At 39.6% G+C, this 16,094-nt stretch overlaps 1 protein-coding gene across 1 annotated transcript in view; it reads left to right on the top strand.

Moving 5' to 3' along the window:
• aacs (acetoacetyl-CoA synthetase) overlaps positions 1–15,443 on the top strand; it is a 43,911-nt gene extending 28,468 nt beyond the window's left edge. The window contains exons 11-18 of the mRNA XM_069706550.1: positions 1,407–1,471; positions 3,391–3,513; positions 9,959–10,072; positions 10,931–11,056; positions 11,713–11,782; positions 12,269–12,327; positions 12,743–12,945; positions 13,064–15,443. Of these exons, the coding sequence (XP_069562651.1) occupies positions 1,407–1,471; positions 3,391–3,513; positions 9,959–10,072; positions 10,931–11,056; positions 11,713–11,782; positions 12,269–12,327; positions 12,743–12,945; positions 13,064–13,201 (898 nt within the window). The 3' untranslated portion in view covers positions 13,202–15,443. The remainder of the gene's footprint in view (positions 1–1,406; positions 1,472–3,390; positions 3,514–9,958; positions 10,073–10,930; positions 11,057–11,712; positions 11,783–12,268; positions 12,328–12,742; positions 12,946–13,063) is intronic.
• The last annotated feature ends 651 nt before the right edge of the window (positions 15,444–16,094 follow it).

The raw sequence follows: 16,094 nt of genomic DNA, 5'->3' as shown, positions 1-16,094 counted from the left end.
TCTAAAATTAAAATTTAGTTGTGAATGGTTTAAACACAAAACTCCATCAACATAAAAAAGTCACACAACCATTCTTCAATATTCATAAAGATACCCTGCAGGCATTTAGGAAGGCATATAAGAATCGTCTGCTTGGAACAGTCATATGCTCAATTATCTTCACAGAATCTATGAAGAATGTAACTATATTTGTTGTCAGGAATTTAGCTGCAGGACACAAGATCTCTCTTATGTCACTTTACAGCAGCTTTTTTTAAGTAACTGAATTGTGATCCAAAAGTCAAAGTAGTCCCCTTATGCAGCGATACAGCGCTCGTAGCCCTCCTGCCACAATTGGAACACTTCCTGAAAGTCTTGTTCTCACCGCGTCATGCAACAACTGCAATCTGCGCCGGATCTCCTCCACAATGTCAAAATGACGACCCTTGCGCATGAACTGCAATTTGGGAAACAGAATGAAGTTGCAGAAAACCAAAGTATGGACAGGTGGGGGTGGTGGGGAGCAATGTTTGGGTTGCTGGGGCCAAGAAACTCGCATGTTTTCAGTGCACTATTAGTGGTCGCTTTGTAATGTTGGAGAACCCATTTGCCATCAGTCAAGGTCGTTTCTGTAAGATGCTTCAGTACGTCACAGTATGAGTGGGTGTTGACAGTCTCACCGTGGGGGGTGAATTCACTGTCCATAACCACCAACATGTTCTTGGTTGCAGTCCTGACTTGAAGCACCTTCTTTGATCTTCGATAGTGACTTTCTGCCCCTCCTGTTGCTCATTGCTTCATTGCTGCCTTTTTGATCACACCTTGTATGTGCATTGGAGGCTCAGAGAAACTTTGCACTTTCAGCAATGATTGTAAAAACTGATTTCTTGTGTCAAACACACGTATATCACTCTGACGTTCAAATAATGAAGAATAACATCCCTGATAAAGACACAATAGTCTAAATCTTTCTGGGAATAAAGCAGGTTCTGTTAGAGGAGAGTTCAGTTTCATTTCAACAGATACAATCTTGCTGAGGATTTTGATGTCCCAATGTTCATCAGTTTTTGCAACCATCTTTCTAACCAATACTCTCCTGAAAATGGGCGTCCAGATTGCCATGAAATTTGGCAACAATATCCATACCACCCCCACCCATAATGTCTGCTAATTTGGTTCTGTTGTTTAGAGTTCCTGCTGTCACAAAGCAGAATATAGTACATGTATGTAGGAGGGCTTTTGCAATCACTGTCAGTGTTGGCAACACTGACGCAAATTAAGTTTTTCCCAAAATAATCATCTTCTACTATTTATTTTTTTATTTTTTGGTGCAATTGTTGGGAAGAGAATGCTTCACTGATCTTTATTTCAGCATGCTTAAAAAATTAATATACGCTTTTTTGTTCTTGTCTGTCGATCTTCTCCAGCATCACTATCTTTGGTACCGGAGCCAAGTGGCTGTCTGTGCTGCAGGAGAGGAACCTGAAACCCTGTGAGTTGTAAGCACAGACACAAAACACACGAGCATGCACACACACATCTAGAGACACACATGGACGCACACAAATAACAAGCAGGCACTCGGAGAAAAATGCTTTCACCCACATACACACATAAACACGCACATTGTGAGAATGAAATCTGGAACGACGATAGCAGATGGACACAATAATGATAATACTGGTGATGGTGTTTGACGTTAAATGTCCTTTATTCCATTTACTGGCTGAATCAACAGTTTGACCGGCATTCTGGTGTTTGACACTGAATCCAAAGGATAAAAGTGCTGTTATGCTCATTCGTATGAGTCACTGATAGATCCAGGTAATTGCTTTTAGTGACACTGCTCTCTGGAGAGAGAGACCCAGACCTCAACACATAATCAGAGTCATGCCAGTGCTTATTAGCCTTCCTGCAAAACCTTCACACACACACGCCGTTCTCATTTTGCTATTTGTGTGCTGGAAAAATACAAGCTAAAATGAATAGTGTTTTGCTCTTTTGTATGGGTATATACTGTATTGTATAGAACAAAGCATGACTTGTTAGGCTCCAGTTCATATTTTCAAGTTAAGTCAATCCAATGCTGATTTTGACGATATTGTAACTTCTCTATCTGGTTCAGACGAATGTCAGTGCTTTTAGTGGGAAAATGACAGAAATACCATTAAATGGTAAATTAGTTAAGCCACCGTTTGGTTTACGTGAATATCTATCAAAGCTTCTGCACTTTTGTTTCTCATCCCTTCTCTTTTGATCACGGCCTCCTCTTATCTACACTAGCAAAATTCTCCTCGTTGTCATTTAAATGACTATTTACAACTAATGCAAAGCTGTTTCTTCCTCTCCTGTCCCTTCCCTCTTCTGATTCACTAAACAGAAAGGCATGAAAAACTTAAAAAAAAAAAAAAAAAAAAAAAAAAAAAAAAAAGAAGAAACATTGCTCTCTGTCCGTCTCTCTGCCCCACTCAGGTTAGTCAGCCAGCCACTTGATCCAGTTGGCTGTGTGTGTGTGTGTGTGTGTGTGTGTGTGTGTGTGTGTGTGTGTGTGTGTGTGTGTGTGTGTGTGTGTGTGTGTGTGTGTGTGTGTGTGTGTGTGTGTGTGTGTGTGTGTGTGTGTGTGTGTGTGTGTATAAGCATGCCTCCAATGGGCTGGAGAGCATAGGGGGAGCTTCTTCACTGGCTGCCCCAGCGGAGAGGCCCTTTTCCCCAGGCTGACATTTTGACTGGACACCTGGAGGCATGGTGGGGGGTTAGCTAGAGTTCCCACTGTGTGTGTATGTGTGTGTTTATAGGGTGAGGGTCGGTTGCTGGAAGCTTATGAGTTCACAGAGTGTTATTGGCTTGTGTTTTGTGTGTGACAGAGGGCATGCACACAGATCTTGCGGATGATGGCTGATGGTGTGTGTGCGCGTGCATCGGTAGCACATGTGAGCTTGTGTGCTCTGTCACATCAGGGTGGCAAACTCCAATAAGACGACATGTTGGGGCGCAGGGAGCCACAGCTGTTCACAGGTGCTCACTCATTTCATATGTGTGTGGATTCTTAATTTGGTTGGAATGATTTCTGAATGCAACCGAGTTTGATTTGAATGTTTTTCATCCATTAGCCACTACGATGACTGAATTTCAGCTCTTATACCAAAACAGTAGATAGTTCTGTTGTTTCACAATATATGCGAAACCTTTCACTAAATCTGTGTTCTGTTACAATACAAGCAGCATTGTATTCCTGTAAATACAGTAAAATGCAATCTAATATGACTTAATATTTTTCCTCATAGATCACAAAATATCTCCTCAAAAAACACAAAGAGAATCTGATTGTACCACTGCACAGCCTATGTGAAGGGGATGTTTTGTAATCATCTTTAGCCTATTTGTTTTTTCTTACATCTCTTTCTCCCCTAGCGGAAACACACAACCTTCAGTCTCTTCACACCATCCTGTCCACTGGATCTCCTCTCAAACCTCAGAGCTACGAATACGTCTACCGCTGCATCAAGAGCAACTTGCTGCTGGGCTCCATATCAGGTGACTTACTAACACAAACTATGCGCAGGCTTATTTTGTCCTTTTTTCCAATACTTATAATCCTTTTTAGGTTTCGAATTGAGGCAGTTTTTCCAATCATTATATCCACAACTTTAACTCTGGCAATTATAGACAATATATGATTCTCAAAAAAATGGCAACAAAGCTTGTCCTTCAAATAAACTGACGAGTTTTGGTGAACATTTTAAATTATCTAAACTGCAGAGGTTATCAATGGAATTTATATCATACAACAACATTTTATTTTGAATTATGTCAAATATTTCTAATTTTAAATAATTGAAGGGCTGTGGCCAAATAACTACTGGTTCTGAACTTAGTTTGATAATTGGCTTAAAATGCATCCAAAAGAAATCTGAATTCAGGCATTTTTGTATGTGGTTATAGACACATACAATACATTTAAAATAGGTGAGACGTTTTTTTTTTAATATATTAACTGTAACTGTAACCTAAAATTTCAGGTACATTTTATGTTCTTTTGTTAATAAAAAAAAAAAAAAAAAAAAAAAAAGCTGAGGCTTCTATTAGGCTATTAGACTTTATTGTAACTCTTAATTCTGAATGTCTCCTACTATTAGTAGGACCAGTAAATATACTATAAATTACAATGGTTTTAAGTATCCATTTTTTTATGTAAAATGCTGAAACATACTATTCATATATGCTGGATGAGATTTCCTGCTCTTCTGATTTTGATTTGGCAAAACCTATAGCCTATAGTCCATCCTTTACCAAACTTGGTATACACAGTGTCCTGAGCTCTTTGATAATAGCTATTTTACCAGCAACATAATGATTAACATAATGATACACAAGGCATCATAATGGAGCTCCTGCCTAGAGGTATAACCATCAGGAAATGACAAAGACTCAGTAAACCAGCTGTTTTGGACATTTACCTGTAAGTGTTATGGACCCATTTTCTATAAACCTGAGATGACATTCACATACAAAAGAAAACCCGGCCGTGTGGTAATTTGACCCACCTCATGACTGCAACATCACCTGCTATCGTTACATTATTGTTACTCTGCAACTGAAAAGAAAGTGACTGCAAGTATGAATGTCTACTGGTTTGCTGTATTTACAAACATGCCCTTGAACAAAAAAAAAGGTTTTGGGCGTTGCATCATGGGGGTTTTAGATGGTGAAACCTTCAAAAGCATAGAAGTATCAAGTGCACAATGAAACTTAATTTCAATATTACTTGTAATATTGCTTTTTGTTTTTGCATGTAACTTTCCAATAATATTATCACTAAAATTTAGTTTTTAGTTGTCTCTTATATGTACTTCTTACTATGAAATAATAATTTATTTAGTTAAATAATAAAATAGTTAATTAATTGATTAAAACATGACCGTATGTCGTGTATCATGTTGTATGTCAGCACGGCCCGCTTCTTAGGTGGAACAAAACACCAAGTGGAAAATTTATATCAATGTGCCTTAAAAAGGTCGACACAAAAACGATTGTTCTTTGTACAGCTTCAGAGAGATGTAAAATTCTACTGAATGGTTTTTGGTTCTCGAAGCCACAAAATATTATCTTGGCCATACTGCAAATGAAACACTAGAAAAGGGTGTGATTGATTTAAAAATAGGAAAGAGATGGTTCTGGTGAATAACATCTCTGCTAAACCTTTTTTCTTTTTCAAAGAACACTCTCAGGTTCCTGATCGGTGAACAGTGTTCACTCCAGACAAAAAAAATACTGATTTGAAAAACCTGTAATTTACTTAAAAATATTAAAACATGATTTCATGGCTAAAATGAAGCTTTTGAAAGGTGTATACAGTATATACAGTTTAAATTTTAAAACCGGTTAGAAAACCTTCTCAAGAAACACTTCTGTGAGCAAAGCATGAAAGCATCTTCCACACAAAAGGACTGATGCACACAAAGAAAATTCAAACAAAATACATTGTATAGGACTGTACATTTGCTTACCACCCACAACAACAACAACACACACACACACACACACACACACACACACACACACACACACACACACACACACACACACACACACACACACACACACACACACACACACACACACACACACACACACACACACACACACACACACAGAGGCCCTCTCAGCCCATTGTGATGTTGACAGGCCAGTAGAATGCTATCTGTCTCTCTCTGTGAGTCCTGAAACGTTTAACATTTAGCACAGCCTGGGTGACTGACATATTACACACACACAAACACACACACACACACACACACGCAAACGCAAACTGACTCGCAGCTTGCGGCGTCATGCTTGCGCACACATACACACGATCACTGTGAATGACAGCCCTAACGGGTGTAGCATATCGCCACAGACGCACATACACACAAATGGAAAGACACACGCGCTCACAATGACATGCAAGACGAAAGGCCGGACACAAGCGTCATCTGAGGTGTCAATCACAAGGCAGAACTTTGAAGAGAAAACGAGAGGTAATGTACCAGCAGATTGTCTCTGGTATTTTTTGTTATAAAACCTTCCATGTCTCTGCTTCTATCTGCACACTCTCTTTACTTCTGTCTTTTTTTTTTTTTTATCCTAACAATCCTGATCATTGGGACATAAATAACTGATCATGGCTATGTCTTATCTCTCATTTAATTTAATAAACATGTAATAGTTCACAAGCCTGAAAACTGATAGTCATCTCTTAGAAATATAACTTTAATCCACACTTTTACCAAAGATGAGAACTGTGTTGTGGAATTTTGGGTCCAGATTGGCATACAAAATAGACAAAACCTTCATTTGTGTGAGTTTTTAACGGTGTAAACTGCATAGATTTTATGCTTAAAATCCTGACAAATGACATGAAAACACATACTGTAAATATAGATTTGGAACACCAAGTAAAATTACTAATGTTTCTGCTAAATAATGATCTCCCAGATTTCAGTGACTACCTCAGTGAGTACAGTGTCATCATATGTTAGTAGAATGGTGGAATCTGAAAAATAGGAAAATAAGACTCAGTTTATTATAAATTTGGAATCATCCTTTTGTAATTAAAGGACTGGTTCTGTGTTAATGTGCGTGTGAGCCATAACAGTCGGTCCTGCAGCAGTCGGCTTCCTCCACGTCGCCAAGGGCAACAGCAGGCTACAACCCTGTTGGCTGCCAACCGACCTAACCTTGACCCCCAAGGTCAACACTCTGTGTGTGTGTGTGTGTGTGTGTGTGTGTGTGTGTGTGTGTGTGTGTGTGTGTGTGTGTGTGTGTGTGTGTGTGTGTGTGTGTGTGTGTGTGTGTGTGTGTGTGTGTGTGTGTGTGTGTGTGTGTGTGTCGCTCCCAGGATTTAGCCAAGCATATGTGACTGACTGGCAGTCACAGCGGCACATATGTGATGGGCCCCTTTGCTGATTTCACCCTGTGTGACAGTGTGTGTCTTTGTGTAAGCGTGTCCACAAACATGTGCTCGAGTTGCCTTCTGTATGTTTTTAACTCTTTCCTGAGATAGTGTGTATTTCGTGTGCGTTTTCCTGTCAGCATGAATGTCAGACCCCTGTTGCTCTTCAATGGGAAATTTTAACACTTTCACTGCTGGATAGCCTCAATCCTAATATACCTCCGCCTGACTCCCCATATGTCACTTCTCTAACCCCCTTTGTCTCCTCTCCTCTCCTCTTTCTTCATCTTTTCTCTTTATTTTCCATCGCGCGTCTTGGTTGAGTTTTCAGCGATTCTGTGTTCAAGTATGGAATTTTGTGTTTGAGAAGTCATCTTGCGACTGTCAGTTTCTTTGTACAATTCATTTTTAAATATGTAAACGCGAGCTGAAGTTAGTGGCGTAGGTTTCCTTGGTTTTGTCTCAGTTGGTGGCTTCGTCTGACCCCAAACTGTGCCGGATGTTCAAAGCTCTCACACCTCCTCAAATGAAAGCAGCCTCGCACACAAATATATACACACACAAACCGGGGAGTTAAAAAAAAATAAAAAAAATCCTTTTTTCTCCAGTTCAGAATAGTCAGTGATGTTCGGAGCATCAGATCAGTGTGACAAGTTACCCTCTTGTGTATACACACAACACACACACATGCACACTAAATAGTAGATAATGGAAGGCATCCCAAGAAAGACACAGTGACTTTTGGCTTAAAATATATGTTTGTGTTTATATACCCACCAATTAAGGTGCGTGTAATAATACAATAATTGCCTATCTTCCCACTATGGGGCTATGTGTTTAATCAGAAGACAAAGTTTCCACTTCCTCCGGGGAGGCAATTAAAGCTCGATAAAACAACTGGCAGGAAGATCAACAGAGAGAACGAGTGACAGGAACAGAAAGACATACAAGAGACGAGGAAGGTGCAGTAGAAGGACAGAGAGAAGTTGAGAGGAAGTGAACAGGATGGATGGATGGAGTCTGTGATACAGACAGAAAAATAACAGGGAGGTAGAGAAGGAACAAGGGGAAGGGAGATGAAGGGAACGTGTCAGAAATAGTAGATGATTGGAAGGTACAGAGAGACAAAAGGGTGTGTGTGTGCGTGTGTGTGCGTGTGTGTGCGTGTGCGCGTGTGCGTGTGTGTCTTTCTGTCTGTCTGTCTGTCTGTCTGTCTGTCTTTGTCTTCATGACAGTTTTCAGATTGTGTTGCAAAGGAGTAGAACTCCTATGTAGGCCAGTGGAGGTGGAGCAGGGCGTGAACACTGCCGGTTTGTCTTGTCAAAAGATTGATAGTAATGTCTCTCGGTCAGTGACCGGTGATGTTTTGCTGAGTTAGGACTCGCGTGCACTCCTGTCGGTTGTACATTTCAAGTACTGTAACTTGAACGAAACAAAGTAAGACATGTACAAACATGGCCTAAAGTGCACCTGCTCTTCTTAAAATGAGATTGAAATGAAAATATATTTTATCTCCTGTACTTGCATGTATTTGTTTTGCCATAGAATAAAACAAAGAAGCTGTGAAAAGAGCTGAATTCCTGCTAATTAAGCAAACATCTTATAAAATGACCTGGAGAAAATTATTGATACCCAGAGTGGTGATAAATAGGTGAAAATGGATTTTTCAAGCACACCATGTGCTTCAATTAGTATCACAATTATCTTAAACCGTATAATCAGTCATTCTGGCTGTTTAAAATGGTGAAAACTGCTCACTGTGCTGTTTGCATTGTGTGCATCACAGTGAGCTGAGACGAATGAAAGAAAATAATTGTAATCTCATGGTGACCCTTAAAAAAAAACATGAGGTTCCCATGTTATTGTCCATGTTATTATTTTAAAATGCATGTCGACAAGCCAAAACGCTTCTAAGTGACACAAAATTATACATTTTTGGTTGGTCATGTCGTCAATATGTTCTCAGAAGAAAATTAAATAACACTTTTAAAGAAGAGAACTCTATTTCCACTGTGAAACATGAGGGATGCTGGTTTATTTGTTGGGGATGGGGTGCCATCAATCTGTTCAGGGAAAAATAAAATCAGAACATTATCAAGGCAATTTGGCACGAAACACACTGCCCAGTGTTTGAGAGCTCAGTCTCAATCACAAGTCATGGCTCCTCCAACAGCATTATGACCTAAAACACACATTTATAAACTTCCCGGAACTGACTGCCCTGAATTGGCTTCCTCTAAACCCTGATCTCAATCCTGTTGAACATCCATTGAAAGAGAAATCACAGTTTGGGAAAGTCAAATATCAAACCCGAGGGAACCATTGGAGTGTGCTCGCATACAGTGGGCCAGAAGGGAAATGTAGAAGTCTCATTAAGAGCTACAAAAAGTGATTGAGATTGTGTTGCAACAAAATGGAAACTCAATAATATGTCCAGTAGTTGAGTATTTTGTCCATGACATTGTCATTTGTTTAAAGTATGTTACATTGAAAAGGTGTCTGCTCTGTTGTAATGATATATTCTGTTCATGTCTGTACGTTTTCAAATTCAAACTGAGTTCGATGGAATTAAACATGTAAATTCAGCTGTATTAATCTCAACTTGCATTGGAACTTGAATTTAAAGATAACCTAATTGAGATTTTGGCCAGTAGTGGGTGAATAAATTCCCAGCAAGGAGATACACACAAAATGCTGACATGTTCTCACATATGTTTGGGTCTCAGGTGTTAATGTACTTATTCTTAGCATCATTACTCCTTTCAGCCCTATTTTGGCCTACAATATGTAGCTCTATTGCACCAAGGCAACAAAGAGCTAATGAGCTAAAAGGTTCTGTTGATACTGATGGTTCGTCACAGCAAGCAGCCTTTTGCATTACATGTCTTTATATCATTCACGGGTAACGTGAAAACTATTTTCTAGTTTTGAGGAGGGACATGGTTTAATAAGAGTGTTTTTCACTTTGTACCTTTTAAGTGAGGTGTTTGCATTTCAGACTGATAACCAACTAAACCTGTCTGTTTCTCTGAACTCTTCTCCCAGGCGGCACTGACATCGTGTCATGTTTCATGGGTCAGAACCCAACAGTTCCTGTTTATCGGGGCGAAATCCAAACGAGAAATCTCGGCATGGCCGTGGAAGCTTGGGGCTTTGACGGTAAGCGTGCGTGTGCGTGTTCAGATTGGTTGAATTGCTTAGAAATTGAATACGATGTCTTTTTCATCCTGTTTTTGTTATTAAGACCTTTATGGAGCAATCTACCCTGATACAGCGTCAGTCCTTGGATGGAAATTGAAAATATTAATGAGGAAAATGAATGGCAGGCACATTTATACATTGCTAAGATGTCCTTGACCAAATGTCCCATCTGTTTCTGAACAAGACTGTGGTTTGTACGTGTTGCTGGTTGTATGTAAGGAGAGCTAATGTGTTTGAATCGAAGGTAACCAGGGAGGAAATGTTGCAGGAGTAATTGGTGAACCTTCCCTCGATAAATACAGACACAAACTTCAGGGAAACATTCACAATCCCACTAAAAAAGTAGAGTTTTCTTTCTTTTTTTTTTTTTTTTTTTTTTTTTTTTTTTTTTTTTTTTTTTTATCTCGCTGGGAGTCTTCAAAGTCCTCTATGTTTTTCTCATTGATTTTGGTCCCTCAGTCCCCGGCTCACTGCTGCAGGCTGCACTGGCACGCCTGCAGCAACTCAAAGGAGACTGGATTGAGGGATAATCTAAAGGCAGTTTTTTAGGAAGAGTTTGGGATTATTTTAGTCAGTCTTTAAGCCTATAACACCATCCTGAGGGAGGAAGTTGTTATGGGGCTGTGTGCAACCACACACTAATCAAGTTCTCTGAGAGCGGGACACATTGTTAGTTTTTATCTCAGAAGCACTGATACTAGATCTCTCTCTGTGTGTGTGTGTGTGTGTGTGTGTGTGTGTGTGTGTGTGTGTGTGTGTGTGTGTGTGTGTGTGTGTGTGTGTGTGTGTGTGTGTGTGTGTGTGTGTTAATAACAGGTAAGCCTGTATGGGGAGAGAGTGGGGAGCTTGTCTGCTTGAAGCCAATCCCCTGCCAGCCAACACACTTCTGGAATGACGAGAACGGGAGCAAATATCATAAAGCATACTTTTCTACATATGCTGGTAAGAACACAAACATTGTATTTAAATACAAACGTATATGTACACAGCATTTATTGTGGGCAAAAACAAACAATGGGTTTCAGCTAAAAGCGATCATTAGTGTGGTAAAAGCCTGCCTAAATGACTTCAGAGAGAATATATATTTGAGCAACAGAATCCACCTGAGAATGAACGGTCCTCATTTAGGGTGGTGTTGTCACCAGTCTCTATAAGTAGTCATTTCTGCAGGCTTTGACTGTGCTGATAATTACTTTTAGCTGAAACACGTGTTGTTGGTTTTTTTTTGCCCGTGATGAATTTAAAAGTATTGATCTGAGTGCTGGTATTCTGTTTGTTCTGATGATTTCCATAACCGTGCAACCGTTAGTGCTTAAAATTTTCTGTTGTTCCCACGATATAATACAGTACCATACAGTAGCCCTGTATTAGATTTTGCCTACCTTAAACCATGTACAATCTATTTTTCTATGCCAGCAAACTGCTTTTAACATTTTTTTGTTAACTCACCGCTTGTTGTTTTTCTTTTTTTAATTGCATGTAATTTTGTTCTGCTGTTTTACGTTTGTTTCTAATGTGTCGTTTTCATTTACCTACATTTATTTGCCAAATTAAAAAAAAAAAAAAAAAAAAGAATAAAGTGAACTCTTTGCCTGTAGGGGTGTGGGCTCATGGAGACTACTGTAAAATCAACCCAAAGACAGGGGGCATCGTCATGCTGGGCAGAAGGTCAGTTATTAACTTCCTCCCCAGAATGTTGAATAAAAAGTGTTTTAGCACTGGAGTTATAATTGATTTATTTATTGACAATATGATGCAAATGAGCAGGTTTAAAGCTCATTTACAGATGACTTTTTTTCTGTTTGAAGAGAATGAAAAATTTACTTTTTAACCTGATATTTGGTTAAAAAATATTAACTCCACATTTTATTGCTCAGAAAGGTTTGTAGCCGGTGTGGACTCTTGAGCTGCTTTATGACACAGTATATGATTGTTTTATGTCAAAAACTATTCACAGGCTTCAGTTCTTTCATATGAAACTGAACAGGTGCAGAAACATATAGACAGCCATATAGTTTATGTATAAAGAAAGAAAGACTCATCAGTTTCTGTAAAAAAAAACGTTTTTTCCTTTCCATCACGGTGGGTTTTATGATGTGTTTTCTCGTGAAAGACACTTGGGTTTTGAATCTTGAATTTGTGCTTGTTCTGCAGTGATGGCACGCTGAACCCCAACGGAGTCCGATTTGGCAGCTCGGAGATCTACAACATCGGTGAGTGTTGAACATTACACGAGGAGTTAGGTGTAGGTGGAAGGCAGGATAAAAGGAAAGGGAAAAGTCATTTTTCTGTGAGCTTAAATTGAGTCACCTTCCTCTCCGTGTTGGCGAAAAATATCTTTTGCCATCCCATCATCCTTTTTAAAAAAAAAAATTTTTTTTTTTTTTTTTTTTTTAGGTGGTTCAGTATGTGTTCAGTTAACAGAATTCAGCAAAGGCAGAATTTCTCCTTCCTACTCTCAAGAGGAATGCAGTGCCTTTGTGCTTAGTTTTTTTACACTTTTTCCTCTTTTAATCATTACTCTCTTTTCACCTCTTCCTCGCTCTGCACCTCTCATCTGCCCTCCTCGGTTTTGTTTTTGTGTGTTTGTCCTCTAACCTGCCCTCTCCTGTCCTCTCCTCTCTGCAGTGGAGGCGTTTGAGGAAGTGTCAGACAGCCTTTGTGTTCCTCAGTACAACGCCGACGGAGAGGAGCGAGTTATTTTATTCTTGAAGATGGCACCCGGCAGTCCTTTCTGTCCAGACTTAGTGGCGAAGATTAAAGGAGCCATTAGAAAAGCTCTGTCTGCCCGACACGTCCCGGCCATGCTGCTGGAGACCAGAGACATTCCTGTGAGAGAAATCTGAATATCAGACGTGAATAAGCCTGCCACATTATTCTGTTACAACTGTGGAAGTCTGTTCTGGCTTGAATGACAGCCCTCTTTTTCTTTTTTTCTTCCCTCTGCAGTACACCATCAGCGGTAAGAAGGTGGAGGTGGCCGTGAAACAGGTGATTGCTGGTCGGGAAGTGGCGCAAAGAGGAGCCTTCTCCAACCCTGATTCACTGGACCTCTACAAAAACCTTCCTGAACTGCAGAACTACTAGAGACGGGGCTTCACAGAGCTGGGGACAGGACCTGCACACGAACTTAGCTCAGTTTTTAAAATTAACTTCATTCAAATTTACAGGCACAGGGAGGTATGCTAAGTGTGTCACCGGGGCTAGTTTACAAAGGCCTCTTGAACTTTACACAGGGCATAAAAACATAAAATAATACATACGTCAAAATAACAACAAATAACATGTTTATATAATAATAAACTGATGATATTAGACAGACAAGAGACTTGAGGTTTACTGTTCAGTAGGCTTAGCTTTTAATTCAGCCATCAAGCAGCTGCTTCCAGTCGACCATGTCGCTGACCTGAATGAGGCTTTGGATGAAATACGATGTGCACAGCAGCGCTTGTGAATACGCTCGGGCTCTGAAGCCACCAAACAATGGAGAAGTGAGATGTAGCATTCAGTGTTTTGCTTTGGCTTCACAGTTGTGATTGTTATCAGCTGGTGAAGAAGCAGATCTCTTTGTGTGTGTAACCTGCCTCTCACCCCGCTGCTGCGTCTGAGTGTGTGTCATCCATGGAGGTGTGCAGATAAACACACGCAAACACCTCGGAGCGGCACCTCAGCTCCTGCTCATCTCACCATATCATTTTTAGTGGTATGCATTGCTTTATTAATGTGTATATATTTATATAACTATATGAATATATATTTTTTTGGGACTGTGAAGTTGCGTTAACATTATAATTCTACATGTAATGATACTTGCTAACCAAAGTGAGTCAAGGATTCGAGAGGGTTTTAACACGTCAGTAAATGAAATCTAGTTGAAGTAAACTTAGTGAACTGTTGTTCAACCTAAACTGTTGTTGATCTTCTATGTGTTACATGTTACAATCTGAACTGTCTTTCAAACCCTTATTTCCATGTTGTCGCACCAGAGACATTGAGGTGAGGTGACACTGATGTTGATATGTCAACCTGATATTACGCCGAACCGTGTATTACGCATCAGCCTAATACCAAGTCAGTGTCACGTTTTCCCCGCCTGACTGCTGTTTTGAAAAAAACTTGCGTAACTTACTTATCTTACTTAAAAGAAATCAATGTTGACTTTCTCTTTCTCAAACAGCAGATGTATGGGTGAAAGTCCAGTGTTTGTTCTATCCAACTACCCCCAACCTCCTCTTCCCCTCCTTCTTGGACCCTGTTCATGCATACGTGTACTTTTCACCCCTACATTCTTTGACGTGACACTGGGCTGGATAGGCTCTCCAGAGGGGAAGGTGTCATCAGTCAAATTGGCCCTCATCTATCAAGCTGATTATCAGGATTAGGTGTGATGTGGAAGTGAGTTCATTTGCATTTCACCACAAAAGCCTGTATTTATTAGCTCTAAATCTGTGTTCCTGTTTTGTTTTTTTAATAACTAAGAAAAACGTATCTTCAGTCTGGCCTGTTTTGAACAGTATAATGATTTTTTTTTTTTTTTTTTTTTACTTTCCTCATGTATGTGGCAAAGCCTAAAGGTTAATTCATGATTTTAAAGATAAACTGCAGTGGTTTATTGACTTTAATTTAATTTACAATTTTCCATGAGAAACAAACGCCGAAGCAGAGTATGGATTGTGGAGAAATCAGCTCTAAATGTCAGAAGAGAATTAGATCTTTGGCTAAAAACTGATACACAGGGAGCATTTGCTTACCGGACTTTTTATGTGGGTTTTTTTTAGGATTCTTCTTGTTTGTCAATTTCATTCGGTCTTGGTCATTTGTAAATAAGAAGCATTAATGTCAACAAATCAACTGGAAAACCTTTGCAGTTTATCTTTAATGTCATGTTCAGTGCTTAGATTGAACAATGTCTTCTCTTATGAGGTACCCTGTGGAGCTTTTGACCAAGCAGCACCGTAGAGCAACAATCCGATCCTAATTCTTTTAGGTGTGAAACACTGAATGTAAACAGAAAACTCCACACGGTTCCACTACATCCTCAAAGCTGCACAGGTTCTCTCATGGAGGCAGGGATGATAATTAGACAACTTTGCACTTTAATACTGTATATGTGACTGTTTATGAAGAAATTTGGTGACTCATGGCAGATCTGTTGGTCCATTCTTTAGTATGCATGCTTTTTTTCTTTTCTTTTCATCAGACGTTCATTATAAGAGGCCGAGAGTTTGCGAACATACTTCTGGTGTTAATTGTATTTGGTCCTTCCGTGTCTGTGTAAACCTACTTTGGTGTCGCAAGAAAGTATAATGAAGCAGATGTGAAAAATGTCTTTGGATCAGTAGATTATTTGCTCTTTTACACAACAGCATGATGGTGGTCACTGTCGAGGTCGACTTTAGAGGTCACTTGGATGTGAACTCTTCTCCTTTGCACACCTAGGTTCAGTTTTTCAGGGGATATTTGCATAAGAAAAGCTGTGTAGCATCTCCTGGTTGACAACTGTCAGCTAAATAAACCAAGTCCAATAAAGTGAGGCCAGTATGAGAACAAATACACTCCTTCGTGTTCCAGAACTTCAGCCTTTAATACCGTATTGTTTTCCCAAGATAAACTGGAGACCCTTTAATTAAGAACGGGAGCTAAAGTCAACATTGTTTTTACAAGTTTGAAAAATGTACAAAAGAATCGCCAGAAACTCACAAGTAGTTATCAAAAGTTTCATGAAACTATCTGCAGCCAATGACACACTATTACTGAATCTGCAAATCAGCTAGCAGCTTGTGATGTGATGACCACCTCAGCTTATGAACTTCTGCTTTAGGGTGAAGAATAGAGAACTGACAGCCTGGTGGAATAACGGGGGAAAAAAAGTGTGTGTGTGTTTGAGTAATTGTCTGCATGTGTGTGTGTGTGTGTGTGTGTGTTTTGGTGAGCGTGCAGAAGCCAGTCATTTTGACAGACGGCTCCTTTAGAAATAAAC

Source organism: Brachyistius frenatus, unplaced genomic scaffold (assembly GCF_029030835.1).
Source record: "Brachyistius frenatus isolate BFR_SWC_R1_liver_20210118 unplaced genomic scaffold, ASM2903083v1 Contig_63, whole genome shotgun sequence".
Taxonomy (NCBI): domain Eukaryota; kingdom Metazoa; phylum Chordata; class Actinopteri; family Embiotocidae; genus Brachyistius; species Brachyistius frenatus.
The sequence above is the reverse complement of the archived record's forward strand: the minus strand, read 5'-3'. Positions and strand labels throughout refer to the sequence as shown.